Genomic DNA, 16,583 nt, shown 5'->3' with positions numbered 1-16,583 from the left:
GTAGGAGGAGTGAGATCATGGGGGATGGATAGAAAGGTGGAAGGGAGACAAAGACAGCAGGAGAGTGGGAGACGAAAGGAAGGAGATAGAGAGTAGAGGCGGGTGGAAAATCTTGCGCAGGGAGGTGAGCGATGGCGAAAGAGAAGGAAAGGGAAGGGGCAGAGAAAGAGAGCGTGTGCAGATAGACAGGTAGAGAAATGTGCAGAAAAAGAGGCGGAGAAGAACCGAGGAGAGAGTGCAGGAGAAGAAGTAAGGGGGAGGAGGGAGAGCGAGTGTTGGAGAGAGAGAAAGAGAGAATGAGTGAGAGAGAGAGATGAATGCGGTTGATTGGGTAAAGGGGGAGCGGGATAGAGAGATTAATTCTGCCCAAGGCCATGTTCGAGTGGGGCTACCCAGTGTTGTAAGTAAGGACAGAGGGACTTAAACCCATCTACTGAGCTCAGGCACCCATCCCGTCAACTTCCCTGAGGACTAGGACTTGGGGCTGAATATTTCTCTCCCCAGATCAGCTTCTTCAGCACGAAGACAAATAACAACATCGTTCACTCTGCTGCCCGACACCTTTTAATGAACATTTTTATAGTTTACAAATTGAAGTGATAGATACAGTCAGTATGCCTTTCCTCAGTGTCCCTGAGTTGTGATAAACATTGAAATGTGTCCTTGTAACTCCCTGTGCGATCAGGTTGGACAATCAAGCACTACCCTCAGTCTGTTACCATAGGTACAGGGTGCTCCGTCACCGAAACGCTGAACTGCAATGAGAACATTACGGATGAATTGACTAGTGAATAGATTTGGTCGATTCATGAATTTTGGTAAAGGGATATTTCAGCACATTGTTCAGCTGCTGTCTGAACTTAGTCTGGGTCACGACATAAATCGCAGTGTTTGTGCAGCAACTGAGGAGCTGCAGCATGAAGCCCAATTCCCGCACACACCGTAACGGAGACACTGACTCATACCCAATATACCACATCCGGTACCATATAGAATACACCATTAACATAGACCATAACAGGATGAAATTGGCCGAGATCACAAACAGTAAAGTGATGGATTTTTTTCGGTTTTTCATTTCTGTGTCAGACTGAGCATCCCCATTGTTGTGAGTGCGAAGTCTCCTGCGGGCTCTGCTGGTCACTACAATGTGTCTGACGGTGAAAACATTGAGCAGCAAAATCAGGAGAAATGGGAGAGCCGGAGTTAGAATGTGGTGGAGGAACTCGATTGTGATCCAGACACGGGATAATCGAACAGCCTCTTTTACCCAACAAAACCAGGGGCCGTTCCACAGCCAATTCCAAGGTGTGAGCATAAAATACCAGAAAATGTTCTTTAAACAGCTCAACACAGTCACTGCTCCCAGAACCACAGCCGCTGTTTTCTCACTGCAATATTTACTTTTCAGCTTCTGGCAACTAATGGCGACAAACCGATCAAATGTGAAAGCGACGGTGAACCAGACAGAACAGTCAGTAGCTGCATAAAGCAGGACGGCGTGGATATTACACACGGGGATGGACCTCATGAAATAAAATTGTTCCCGATAAACAATGGGAATGTGTCTAAATATCAGGTCCAGGATAATGACCAGTAGATCCATCACTGCCATGGCCTCCAGGTAACGTCTGATACATGGAGATAATCCACAGTCTTTATAAAGCAGGACGTAGATCGTCACTACGTTAACTGTGAGGACGAAAAACAAACACAGTATTCATTAGTCTGGAGGCAAAGTAACCATTTGATTGAGGACAGAGTGAGATTTACAAATGTGTCACCGTATTCAGAAATTTATTTACATAATGAGAGCTGAAATAACAAATGGGATGCTCTGAATACCTGACAGTAATATGTCATGTTCACAAGAAACCCTCCCTTTCCAAAAACTCAGAAGTAAATCCAGATAAACAGATGTTTTCCAGAATATGACCATACACTCGAATACTCGAGAACAGACACAGGCTACTTATTTCCAGTTCAGAATACGAAGGCTGAAAACGTCCTGAATTAATCTCCCCCAGTTCCTTGAAGACAAACAGAGTTTGGAAATTTCTGTCCTTGAATCTTAATTGTGGTTGGTCTTGTGTCATGAAGGAATATAAACGCAGGGAACACCTATTCACCGATTTCACTGCCTAAAGGGAGTTCAGAACAGTGTCTCCTTCTCCCTGGAACGGGAACCCTTTCATTGTGAACTTATCATTTGTTCAATTCACTTTCGTTCGGCAGTTCGCAAATAATGTCAGTTTTAGAATGTTCCGGGGAATATCAATTTTAGAATGTCCTGGAGAATGTCAGTTATAGAATGTTTCAGCAGATGCCATTTACAGAATGTTCGGTGAAGATTGTTGGGCATGGAATGGTCCAGAAAATATCAATAGCATGGACGGTTCCGGAGAATGTTGGGTAGAAAATGTTCAGGGGAATGTCAGTTAAAGAATGTTTCATGGATGTCAGTAATAGAATGTTGGGTGTACAATGTTCCAGCGAATGTCAGTTACCGAATGTTGGGTACATAATGTTCCAGAGAACGTTGGGGATAGAATGTTCTGGTAATGTCAGCCACCCAATGTAATGGTCTCATAAAGACCTATATCAGAAAGGCCCTTCTGATTATTCGGTTTCGTGAGATCTCCTCAGCCTCACATTGGAAATATCTCCCCAAACTCAAATGAAATGGCATTTTGTAACAAAGGAAAATGCAGTTAAGGCACGATCTCAATCTTTGGATGGACGATCCTCTTTTCCGATCATCTCTTATTCCGAGACCTACCTCACTTCCTTTTTGTTTTTGTATATCTCTGCTAAATATGAAATCTTCCCCATATTCAGTACCCAAATTCGGTCACCCTGTGGCCATATTTCTCTAATGCTATAAAACCATATCCATTTTCCTCAACGTATGCACTGAATCCATCAGTATGTTTTGAGAAGGCAACATTGAGTCAGACAGAATATTTTTCATTCAGTTTTTAAACCCAATATCTTTCACTCCATTGTTAGCTTTATTCCTCATGTTGATCCGGTCAAGTAACAGTCTGACATCGTCGTACACACAGAAACAACCCTGATGTTTCATGAAGACCCATCACCATCCCTAGGTATATCCTGTACAACCGGCAGGACCTCCAAACAGTGGTGCACACAAGGTTGGATACAATCAAGAAAGGATCTACCCTGGAATTCCCCAACATTGATTCAAGAATCTGGCACACCTCATGATAACAGGTAAAATATGATCAAGGAAATCATCTGATGATGGATATCTACTTCCCTACGCACCACCACTCGGTGATAACGCAGTTCCCGTCGATGTTGAAAACAAATCCGAGGAAGCACGGAGTGTGAAATTGGTGCAGAACATACTCTGAGTGTGGGACTTCAATGTCCATCAACAAGGATGTCTCCACAGCAGCCAGAGTATGTGGAGAGAAGGGGAGGAAACAAGAGGGAAAAATTCTCACCAAGTTACATGTCAGATTTGGACCTGTCTAGAACAGTATCTGTAGGAGCAGCTAGCACACAGCCCTGGTGGAGAGAAAGTCTCAGCCTCATATTGAATACATGACCCATTGTGTTATGTTGCACTAACTCCTGCGAGGTCAGACATACTTCTAAATGACGGAGCAAATGGAAACGGGGCATCCATGAAGTACTGTCGTCTATCAGCAGCTGCAGCATCAATGGCATTCCCTTCATCATAAAATCAGAAGTGGGCTATTCATCGATTGTTTCCAGAAGTTCAGTAACAATGACAACTACACGTGTGCAGAAGCAGTCTATTCAGCCCATCAAGAGTTTAAAACAGGAACATAATGAGGCCATTCAGCCATTCAGGACTGTTATTCAGCCTTTGGAGTATATCTTTTCATCTCTCATAGTTATTACAGAGTAAAGGGAAGTGAGCATTCAATCTTTCAAAGGAATACTGCGAGGACGGGTACTGCTCCAGGGGCAGGGATAAAAATAGAATAAATTAGTCTCCACCAGTTGAGCACAAATTAACGACTGCAGTGAAAAATAGATCAGCGCTGGGGCCTCAAATAATTGCATACATATCAATATTTTGCATAAATTGATCATACGTGTTCCACTGACATTTAAAATGACACGAAGATAGACTGGAAATAATGTTGTGAATAGGAGTTATAGAGTCTTTAAATGGATAAACAAACGACAACAACTTGTCAGATGGAATATAAGGTGAGTAACAGTGACCGTGTAATTTTTTCAGGCAGAATGAAACATTGTAAACTACATAAAGGCAGAGATATTACAGGACTTACTGATACAGTATGTACTGGAGGGCTCTCTCTCACCCGTTCACAAATCGAAAGTTTTTGATCCATCTCCCTGATGATCTCCTCCCACATGCTCTCTGTGGAACCATTGCTCTCAGTTCACACGGGCTTTTTTGATGTGGTTGGTTAGCAGTGATGAGTGTTGACGGAGAGTGTGCGTTGAGCCATGTACCGAGGGGACAGCATCTATACAAGAAGCCATCGTTTAATTCTACGTGGAGACATGTAGACGATGGTGAATGGCTGAATATTTCTGAATGAAGAGGCTGTGGTTGCTGCCAGGACACTGCATAACCCCCAAACGATGTACTGTGCCTGGTCACACTGCAACATTAATGGCGTGAGAAGCAGGCTCGTATCATGATAGTGAGAACTGAAGGCACTGCCACATCAGCTGAAATGGTTCCGCTATCTGAATCCACTATCGAGAGTTATTAACACAGAGGAGATGTATGTTCAGCGCGGAGCTCTGCGTAGATCAAGATCTAGTCATCCAACCCAGGTATCTGCCGGCTGCGAAAAACTGTGCAGATCAAACCAGTGCTTTGAACTATACATCTCGACGAAGTATCTGTCCAGGGCAGGGAGCTGTGCAGACCACAGCAGTGCATTGAGCGATAAGACCGGACCAGATATCTGCCAGTACTGACATTTGTGCAGACCACAGCACTGCACTGATCTATAAATCCGGACGAGATGTCTGTACAGCACCGGGAGCTGTGCAGACTACAGCCGTGTATGGATCTGTAAACATGGACTGGACATCTGTTCAGCACTGGGTGCTGAGAGTACCACAGCAGTGCACTGACATGTAAACCTGGACTAGATATTTGTCCAGCACAGGTCGCTGTGCAGACCACTGCAGGGCATTGATAAAAAAGGACGACATATTTGTTTTGCACAGGAAGCTATGCAGACCACAGTGCATTGGTGTATACACGTGGAACAGATATCTGTCCAGAATGGGGAGCTTTTCAGACCACACCAGAAGAACAGTATCCAAGCCACTCTGAGTAATTCAGTTTGGAAGATGGTTAATGAATTTTCTGGCACTTTCTCGAACTTCCAATGCTTTTCCAAATTACAGTGAGAATGGATTGTAAAGCTCTGAAACAAACTCAATGACAGCACACGGTCCATATATGGGCATATTCATTTCTTTCTGATAATATCTCGGAGACAGCTTTGCAAGAACTTGGATAAAAAACAGATTTTAGTCTTCAAAGTTATTCTTTGAAGAAGGAAACAGCCGCAAAATGCCCTAAAGATGGTGGCACAATCAAAATCATCCAGCCGGAGCTTCTCTGATTGGCCATTGTTTCTTTTTCTCTTTTTCTCTGTATTCTGAAATTAACCTTTCCAAGTTAGTCCGAGAGGAATGGAGAAGGTGAGTGCCATTGGGAAGCGTGTTGTGGGGAGGTGAGGCATCGAAATTTAAAGCACAGTGCAGCACGGAGACAGGGTCCAGTGTGTCCTGGAGACTGGGTCAGGTGTGGCCTGATAACTCGGCCTGGTGCGGTCTGGAGACTGGGCCTGTTGAGGTTTGGTGAGTGGGCCAGGTGTGGTCTGGAGACTGGGACAGGTGCGGTTTGGAGATTGGGACTGTTGCGGACTGCAGTTTGGGACTGGTGCAGACCGGAGATTGGGCCTGGTGCGGTCTGGAGACTGAGCCAAACGCGGTCTAGAGACTGGGCCCAGTGCAGTCTGGACACAGGGACCAGTTCAGTCTGGAGACTGCCCTGGTGCTGACTGGAGATTGCCCCCAGTGTGGTCTGGAGACAGGGCCTTTTGAGGTTTGTTGATTTGGCAAGGTGTCTTGAGAATGGCATTGATGTAGTCTGGAGACTGGGCTTTCTTCAGTCTGGAGACTGGGACCGGTGCTGTTTGGAGACTGGGCATGGTGTGGTCTGTTGACGCAGCCCGCTGCAGCCTGGAGACTCAAACCGGTGCTGTTTGGAAACTGGGCGCAGTGAGGTATGAAGACTGGGCCTGGTGCTGTCTGGAGACTCTGCACAGTGTGGTCTGGTGCCGTCTGGAGACTGGGCCTCGTCCAGTCTGGAGGCTGGGCCCAGCGTTGCCTGGAGACTGGGCCCAGCACGGTCTGGGGGCTCGGTGTCGGCGCAGACTAGGGTGATAGGGAATGTAAATTGAATGTGTTATTTTTCTTATTACTCTTCTGGACTTTAATTTCTAATTTTATCAATTTTGTATCAAGTAGGTTCATATCTATACCGCGGTATCTTGCACCTAAGATGTCACCATAAGCGAAGACATTTCAAACTTTTCACTACATTCATTAGGGTGCAAACAACAATGAAGGCAAGTCGATTCAAATGTCAGAAAGTTACTGAATTTGATACCTTTTCCAAAACAAAAGCTGCTCCTTCTGCAGTGGTTTGAAGTGACCAGCAGAGGGTCATATTACATCATTTTAAACACAAGATGGAGGGACAGACGGAGGTAGTGTGAAGAAGTGAGGAAGGACATTTTGATCCCCATTTCAGTGGATTCACTACCAAAACAACAGAAACTCAAATGCTCAGAAACGCAGATGCAATGCTAAACACATTAATACACTAAATCACAAAAACACAGATAGACAGAAACACACACACACACACACACACATACACACTCACACAAACACCCATTAAACACAGGCACACGTAGACATTCGACCTATCATGCCTGTCCTGCCACACAGACCCTGGCTTATCTGATCTGTGGCTCAACATTATTTCTTCTTGGAAAATAAGGCAGGGAAAGTGACTGAGCTCCTAATATAGGTGTACTGTGGTACCAGTAAACGTAATTCTATTATTTTGAAAATGGTTCTGGAAAAGGATAGACCTGGTTCACAATTTAGCGTTATAAATTTCAGCAAGGCCCATTGTGATGGCTTGCACCGGCAACTTTCAAAAGATGATTGGGGAAGATGTTGGCAGGTAAAGCGACATCTGGCAAATGGGAGTCTTTCTATAGCGAGATAATGACAATTCAGAGACAGCATGATCCTGTTCGTGTGAAGAGCTATGCTAGCAGAAATAGGGGACAGCACGTGCCAGGTGATGTTGCGGCTCAGGGTAAAAAGGACGTACAGGTCAGGTACACTGAGCTGGGATCAAATGAATCCCTTGAACACATGGGGTGTCACAGTAGGCTTGCGCAGGAAGTCACGATGACAAAAAGGGAACATGAGATGATTTGACTCATAAGGATAAGGAAAATTGGAAAATATCCGACAAGTATAAGAAGGGCAAAAGAGAAACTAAGGAGAGAATTGGCCCCCAAATATCAAACAGCCATCAATGTGTGATTCCACAGAGGATGAATTAGGTTTATTGTCACATGATGGAAGTGGAAAGAATACAAGTTACCACATGTGTTTCAATCTCAGGTAACAATGTTCCCCTTCCCCGCGAAGTATTGAATCTTTGGACAAAACAGAAAAATAATGAACAAACAAACTCAAAATGTCAAACTGTGCAGCGCTTTCTGTAAAAGTGGAAAAGCACAGGAGCACAGTTAAAAGTTCAAGAAAACAGTCGATAAGTGCCTGACGATGTTGCGTAGACTCTCCTCCCAAGGACACGACCTCCCCCACTCCGTTGCTTTACAGCCTATTCTTGCCGAATCTTTCAGGTTCTACACAAAAATACGCATCACAACTGCACAATTACACATCAATATTTAACGTGGAAAATGCATGGAAGCAAAGGAACTTGAGAAAATAAATCTATATCGGGATATTTTGAAATGAGGTCACATTACAGAAGATAACTTGTTGAGGTCTTATAATACATAACCGTATATATATAAATGTATCTCAGGTCTTTTTACGAAACTGGGTAATAAATTGCAGGGCCACGAGCTGAGATATTTGCAAATTTTTTTCGCGTTCTGATGAAGGGTCACGGGACCCGAAACATCAACTCTGATTTCTCTGCACAATATTTTAAATGATGTGATGGAGCCTGGATTTTTGAGATGTAATGATCGAATGTTTAGAATGTTTTCTTTTGCTTTTGCAAGCGAGGCAGAAAGGTGACCTTATATAGGTGTATAAAAGGGTGAGATGCACGGATGGAGTGATAATGCAAGGGTTTTAACAGAGGATAGAGCTTTCCAAATCCAGACAACATAAATTTAATGTGAGAGGCCCGACATTTCAAAAGGTTACTAAGAGGCAGCTGTTTCTCCCAGAGGGTGGTGTGTATATACACCGAGCTGTCAGAAGAAGTGACACAGGCGAGTATAATCAAAACGTTGAATATACAATTGAATGTGCACATGAACTGAAAGATTTAACGAGATATTGCCAAACGCAGGCTAAAAGAATGCATTCAGTTGAGGAAATCTTGGGATTTGGACGAGTTGCGCCGAAGGGTCTGTTTGCATCTTGCATGACTCTATAGTGTCTCTTTAATCACAAATGATTCACTGCGCTCAATTCATTTCCAGGTCAAAAATCCCATTTAAATACTTTCAAAGGTCTCCGAACTTTCTTGAACAGAGAATTCCCGACATTCATGTGGTGCTCTCGACGACAGCAACAGCATAAGCAGAATTTTATTCAACGACAAACTGTTATTTGTTTGCCTGGCGTGCTCCCTGGGCGGCACGGTGGCACAGTGGTTAGCACTGCTGCCTGACAGCGCCAGAGACCCGGGTTCAATTCCCGCCACAGGCGACTGACTGTGTGGAGTTTGCACATTCTCCCCGTGTCTGCGTGGGTTTCCTCCGGGTGCTCCGGTTTCCTCCCACAGTCACAAATATGTGCAGGTCAGGTGAATTGGCCATGCTAACTTGCCCGTAGTGTTAGGTAAGGGGTAAATGTAGGGGTATGGGTGGGTTGCGGGTCGGTGTGGACTTGTTGGGCCGAAGGGCCTGTTTCCACACTTTAAGTAATCTAATCTAATCAATCTACCATTAAAATTAACCTGATCTATGATTCAGCGACAAGTGTGGGTGAACATGCCATGGTCAGAACCATGCTTATCTAACACAGATGACAGCCCGTTAAAGCTATTGCACTTGATTGATTACATTCCAAACAGTAGGGCGAGCACCTGATAGAGAGAGCGAAATGATCCCACGACCAACAAATCAGATCTAAGCTCTGCAGTCCTGCCACATCCAGAAATAATTGGAGATGGTCCAGCTGCAACTTTGACATCTACCTGACGATGTGAAAAACTACTCAATTAAGTCCAGTCCATTAAGAGGAGAGCGATTACATTCTGACCAATTTCCTTCCCCTCAGTCCGATCACGATAGTCAAACTTTAAGAATTTCTTTTTCACAGAGCTGTCAAGAAGCACAGACATAACCTGCTCAGTGTGGTTTCCAATAGGTCCCCATGTGGAGATGGCACTGTTGTGGAAATGTCAATTGATTACTAATCCATAACAGGCTAATATTCTGGCAACTGGCGGAAGTTAACACAGAAAAAATACATTGCGAAGTCTAAACTCTGGAGGCATTAACAGTGACCCTGAACCAATTAGATTAGATTAGATTACATTACAGTGTGGAAACAGGCCCTTCGGCCCAACAAGTCCACACCGACCCGCCGAAGCGAAACCCACCCATACCCCTACATTTACCCCTTACCTAACACTACGGGCAATTTAGCATGGCCAATTCACCTGACCCTGCGCATCTTTTGGATTGTGGGAGGAAACCGGAGCACCCGGAGGAAACCCACGCAGACACGGGGAGAACGTGCAAACTCCACACAGTCAGTCGCCTGAGGCGGGAATTGAACCCGGGTCTCAGGCGCTGTGAGGCAGCAGTGCTAACCACTGTGCCACCGTGCCGCCCTTAAATGCCGATTGTAAACATCAATTTGCTTCCCCAATGTGCTTTCAGGAAGCAAATCTCCCGTGCTTTCCAGGTCCGGCCTAAAATCTACTCCAGATACACAGACATGTTATGAACCCTTCAATTGTTCGCGACACAGCTGAACAGGACACTGACATGTCACAAACTGCTCCGAATTCTTAAAAGATAAACCCGGACAGATCATCTGGTCCGAGCTTCGCTATCGGTAAAAGGAACTGGAAATACTGTCCCGAGGAGAGTGATGCTCAAAAAGCACAGCACGTCAGGCAACATCCGAGGAACAGGTAAATCGAAATGCCAGGCAAAAGCTCTTCATTAGGACCCTGCTGATCTAGACTGTCATCTCCAGAATCTCAATACCCACTTCTGCCTGGGAAACAGTCCTGTCGACCCTGAAGAGTTTTTCTTCAGGGTCGACACAGCTGAACAGGACACTGACATATCACAAACTGCTCCCAATTCTTAAACGATAAACCCGGACAGATCATCTGGTCCGAGCTTCGCTATCGGAAAAAGGAACTGGAAATACTGTCCCGAGGAGAGTGATGCTCAAAAAGCACAGCAAGTCAGGCAACATCCGAGGAACTGGTAAATCGAAATGTCAGGCAAAAGCTCTTCATTAGGACCTTGCTGATCTAGACTGTCATCTCCAGAATCTAAATTCCCACTTCTGCCTGGGAAACAGTCCTGTCGACCCTGAAGAGTTTTTCTTCCTTACATCTGTGAGCTTGTCACAACATTAGCAGATCTTTCCCACATATTTCACAGAAGCATCTGGCCATTCAAGACATTGAGCCTCCCCCATTCTAGAACATGGCCGCATTTCTACTGTAAACACTTCTCCCATGCAATGCACATAACTCTTCCTGTGATTAATTATCAGAAAAATATGAATTCGGAGCTGCAGTAATCACTTCGGTCCATGGAGTTTGCTGCACTATTAGTAGTTTAATGGCTGTTCCTTTAACTCCACAGGATACACATACTCTCTCCGTATAGCTTTCAAGTCTAGAAATCCTCGTTTATATTCAGCGCCTTGGATTTCACACACTTTTGTGGTAGAGAGTTCACCAGTCTCTGAGTGCAGACATTTAATCTCATCTCTGTACAGAGTGGCCTGCCTGTGCCTAATGCTTTGGCCTCTTATATTAGACATGCACTGCCAGGCGAATTATCATCCCTGCCTCCAAACCGCTTCGCCCTATCAGAATTGTATACATTTCACTGAGACTTCCAATCACTTTCCTTAACCCAAAGGAATACAGTCCCAGTCGATGTAAACTCTGCTCTCACATCAAGCTTGCCATCTCCGAGATCACTCTCGTCAACATTCGCTGCGCTGCCTCAATGCCAATTGTGTCCTTTATTAGTTGAGGAAACAAAAACTGCACACAATACTGCACAATATTCGCGATGAGGTCACACCAAGAATTTGTACAGTTGCAGTAAGACAACTGTACTCCTGTGTAAAAATGAGGAATGCAGCTGCTGGTGATCATAGTCGAGAGTGTGACGCTGGAAAAACACAGCAGCTTAGGTCTCATCCGAGGAGGAGATAAGCCCATCATCAACACTTTCTCCTGTGCTCAAATTCCCCTTCAACTGAGCTTCAGCACGCTATTTATCTTCCTAACTGCTTTCTGTCCTGCAATATTGCGTTCTGTGACTGGTGCAGAGGTAGATCCAGATTTGTTTCAATGTTACAGGTACCCACTTGGTGGGCCTGTAAATATTGATCGACGTGCCAATGCCATTCCTAGTGTTGAATTCTGGCGTCGGAACTCACTGCTCTGCATGGCCCTCGGAGCTCTGCCCAGAAGTGACCAAGAAAGTATAGAACGTAGAATATTACAGTGCAGTACAGGCCCTTCGGACCTCAATGTTGCACCGCCCCGTCAAACTAATCTGAAGCCCATCCCACCTGCACTATTCCATGTACGTCCATATGCCTGCCCAATGACGACTTTAATGCACATAAACTTGGCGAATCTACTACCGTTGCAGGCAAAACATTCCATACCCTTACTACTCTCTGAGTAAAGAAACTACCTCCGATATCTGTCTTACACCTATCTCCCCTCATTTTAAAGCTGTGTTCCCTCGTGTTTTCCGTTCCCGTATTTGGAAAAAGGCTCTCCGTTTCCACCATATCTAACCCTCTGATTATCTGGTATGTTGCTATTAAGTCACCTCTCAACCTTCTTCTCTCTATCGAGAACAGCCTCAAGGCACTCACAATTTCCTCGTAAGACATTCCTTCCATATCAGGCAGCATCCCAGTAAATCTCCTCTGTACCCTTTCCAAAGCTTCCACATCCTTCTTATAATGCGGTGACCAGAACTGTACACAATAGTCCAAGTGTGGCCACACCAGAGCTTTGTACAGATCGTAATTCCCTTCATAGAACATCATGTTTAAATGGAAGACTGCTGTTCTATTGTTCCCACCAAAGGGCACAATATCAATCTATCCACATTGTTCTTCCTTTGCAACGTATGTGCCTACGTACTCCACCTTTTCAGTCATTTTGTGCGCTATTGCATACCCCTCACCTGCTCACAATTCGACATGGGTTAGTGCCATCAGCAGCTTGGGATAAAATGCATTTGAGTCCATCAGACTATCGAACCAATGCTTACTGTGTTTTGGGAGTAGCTGGGGCCCAAACCCGATTCCTTTATCGCCAACAAAGGATCCTTTTATTTCGGTGATTCTGGTCCAAAGGCTTCAGTGACGGAGCCTGTCCACTCTAACCTCTTCTTTTTCTGACTTATTCCCTCGCACTTTTCTTGTTTTAACTTACTTAAGCCCAGGATATCAGAAGGAAATTGAATTTGAATGTACTTTTTTGGAAACCTGGAAAAGCAATCATGTTTTGTTAGGGCGCTATGGGAATATTGCGTGCAATTTTGCTCTCCTTCCCCTCGGAAAGATGTTGTGAAACTCGAAAGGGTTCAGAAAAGATTTACAAGGATGTTGCCAGGGTTGGGGGAAGGCTTAACAGGCTGGGGCTGTTTTCCATGGAGCAGCGGAGGCTGAGGGGTGACCTTATAGATGTTTACAAATAATGAGGGGCATGGATAGTGTAAATAGGCAAAGTCTTTTCCTTGGGGTCGGGGGGTCCATCATAGGTTTAGAGTGAGAGGGGAAAGATATAAAAGAGACCTAAGGGGCAAATGTTTCACGCAGAGGTTGGTACATGTATGGAATGTGCTGCCAGAGGAAGTGGTGGAGGCTGGTACAATTGCAACATTTAAGAGGCATTTGGATGGGTATATGAATGGAAAGGGTTTGGAGGGATATGGTCCAGGTGTTGGCAGGTGGGACTAGATTGATATGGGATATCTGTTCGGCATGGACGGGTTGGACTGAAGGGTCTGTTTCCATGCTGTACATCTCTATGACTCTATAACCTAACGGGTCATGAGGGTGTATAAATCCGGTATTTTGAAAATTTGAGGGAGAGCAACTGCCATTGAACAGCAGAGCAATTGCTTTGGAGCCGGAGCGCTAACTGTGCATCTAACTTGTTGGTCTCAAGCAAATTCGAAAACGCTTCGATCATATTTACCTTTTCATGTAAAACCTGTTTGCAGAATAAAAAAAGAACGAGAAACGACCCAGGGAGATCACCAGATGAATGATTGAACACAGCAGAGCAGACAGTGACTGTGTGGTCTTGAGATTAATTTAATGTGTTGCTTAAATAGTGGATTACTGGAACAGCACCTTTTTATGGATATACAGTGGAATAGTGGGTATATCAGAAAAGGGGATATTCAATTTTCTGAAAAGTCGTTATTTAGAATTCAGTGTTAGATGTATGAAAACAAATTGTGAAATTTCTTTAAATGATGGAGGGTAGGATTCTCTGTTCCTCATATTTAACAAATCATGAGGCGAGCCGAGCTTTTCTGGACGCTTACTGATTGGGTCGACATCCACGTCATACATGTTCATTTCGGCGAAAGCCATTTCCCTGCTCTTGGTCCGTATCCCTCGTACGATTTCTATCCATGCATTTGCCCGATTTCCCTTCAAGTGTTGATCATATACTCAATTCAGCGACTTGCGTTGGCAAATACTACCATTTGTGTGCCAACCTCTGTGTTAAAATTACCCCTCAGGGTCCCTTTTGTTTCGTCCCCTCGTTGATGCTCCCTCGTCCTCGATTCTGCAAGCATTGGACAAAGTCTGACTGCTTTTACCCTATCAATGCCTCTCAAGATTTTATACACTTCTGTAAGATACCCCCTCAGTTTCCAATGTTGTGAAAAATAAATCGCAGCTTGTCCAACCTCTCCTGAAATCTCAGACCGTTACGTTCAGGCAACAGCTTCGCAGATTCCTTCTGTACTCTCTCCAGTTTCAGAAAATCCTGATGTAACAAGGTGACTAAAACTGAGCACAATTCTCCAAGTGCGGCCTCGCCAAAGACTTGTAAAACCTTAAAATATCTTCTCAAACTCTGTACTCAATATCCTGAATGATGAAGACCTTGCCAAAAGCCCTCTTCACTGCCCTGTCTACTTGTGACTTCACTTTGAGCTAACTGTGCATCTAATCACCAAGGTAATTCTGTTACTCTATATTCATTAAGGCCCTACCACTCACCATTACTTGACTTTCCAAACATTCGAGAACTCACACTTACCTATATTAAGCTCCATTTGCCATTTCTTGGCCCATTTCACCAGCTGATCATTGACCTGCTGCAATTTCTAATAACTTCTCTGACTGTCCATAATTCCACCCACTTAGGTAACATCACAAACTTACTAGTCGTGCCTTTTTACACACTCGTCCAAATCATTGACATAGCTAACAAACAGTTATGTTCCCAGCACAGGGACCGTGAGGAAATTCAGTGTGCACAGGCCAACAGTCGGAAAAGCTTCCTTCCACAATTACATCCGCTTCCTACCATCAAGCCAATTGTGTATCCAATTTTCCTTTTTATCCTCGATTCATGCAATCTAAATCTCCAGAGCAGCCTACCACATGGATCCCTACCACAGGCGTTTCAGAAATCCATATAGACTACGTCAAACACCCAGCCCTCGTCAACCTTTCTCGTCACTTTATTGATGAACTCCAAAAAGTTATCGAGGCATGATCTTCCACTCACTAAGACTGCGCCGACTGCGCCTAATAAAACCCTGTGTAGTAATGTTCCTGGAGGCAGTCGGAGAGGTCATGGGGTGAGATATTTGGGCTGTTCCATTACCCGAAACAAGACTCGAGTAGTTTCTTCCACCCATCTTCCTCCTCTAAACGTAAAAAATAAGTTCTGTGTCGGTTGGTGAGGTGACAAGTGTTTCCTTTCGTGTTTCATTGTTTTCAGGGGTCTATTTGGAAATTTAGAATAGTGGGAAATGGAAGTTAGGACAGGTGACTGCTCCTCTTGCAGTGTGTGGGAGACAAGGGTCACAGTTGGTGTCCCTGTTGACTTTACATTTTGGAAGTGCACCCAACTCCAGTACCTTCAGAACGGAAGCTAAAGCTGAATAAACATCGGACCATTCCGGAGGCAAGGAGGGTTATTGAGAAGAGTTACTGGGTGGTAGTTACTCTTCAGACATGTGAAGAATGTGGGTGGGTTACCGTCAGGAAAGGGAAAGGAAATGAGCAGGCATTGCAGGCATCTCGTGTGGTTGTTCCCCTCAACAAGGACATGTATATCAATTTGGATATTCTGGAGGGAGGACTTACAAGGTGTAAGCAATGGGGGACAGGTCTCTGGTGCAGAGTCTGCCCCCGTTGCTCAGAGGGGAAGGAGGATGAGGAGTGGAGCTTTAATTATTTGAGTCTCTTTTGTTAGGGGGACAGATAGGATGTTTTGTTGGGATGAGAAAGACTCACGATTTGTGCGTTATCTCCCAAATGTCTAGGTTGGTGACGTTTCTGATCGTGTTTTTAGGAGTCCAAGTCGTAGTCCACATAGGCACCAACGATATCGGTAGTAAGGCGGGGATCGAAGGCAGAAATTCAGGGAACTGGGGTAGAAGCTGAGAACTAGAACAAAACAGAATTTTTATCTCTGCTTTATTGCCCGTGCCACGAGGAGGAACAGGGAGAGAGTGGAACTGAGCACATTGCGGGACGGATGGTGCAGGAGGGAGTATTTTGGATTCATAGATAATTGGATGTTTTTCTGGGGAAGTTGGCACTTCGACAAACATTATGATAGTCACCTAAACCAGAGGAGTACCACTATCCTGTGGTGTGGAAATTGCTAATGCTCTTGGCGCCGGTGGTGTGGGGTGAAGTGTGAAACCATTGCAACGGGCTAATGGGAACCTAAATTGTACTTCCAATGTATAGATGATTAAGGGTAATGACGGCATGGATAGATTTACAAGGTCGTGAGAGGGCACTGGCAATCAGGGTGTTGGTTTGAAATGTGTCGATTTCATGCCAGGAGCGTCCAG

General features: G+C 44.7%; 1 protein-coding gene across 1 annotated transcript in view; it reads right to left on the bottom strand.

The window, feature by feature from the left end:
* Positions 1 to 784: 784 nt before the first annotated feature.
* Positions 785 to 16,583, bottom strand: part of LOC148138793 (putative G protein-coupled receptor 139) — a 76,579-nt gene continuing 60,780 nt past the window's right edge. The window contains exon 2 of the mRNA XM_087981370.1: positions 785 to 1,692. Within this exon, the coding sequence (XP_087837496.1) occupies positions 785 to 1,692 (908 nt within the window). The remainder of the gene's footprint in view (positions 1,693 to 16,583) is intronic.

Source organism: Chiloscyllium plagiosum, unplaced genomic scaffold (genome assembly GCF_037043375.1).
Source record: "Chiloscyllium plagiosum isolate Xiang-an unplaced genomic scaffold, Cpla_swu_hap1 HiC_scaffold_39, whole genome shotgun sequence".
Classification (NCBI taxonomy): domain Eukaryota; kingdom Metazoa; phylum Chordata; class Chondrichthyes; order Orectolobiformes; family Hemiscylliidae; genus Chiloscyllium; species Chiloscyllium plagiosum.
This window is presented reverse-complemented; position numbering and strand designations above follow the sequence as displayed.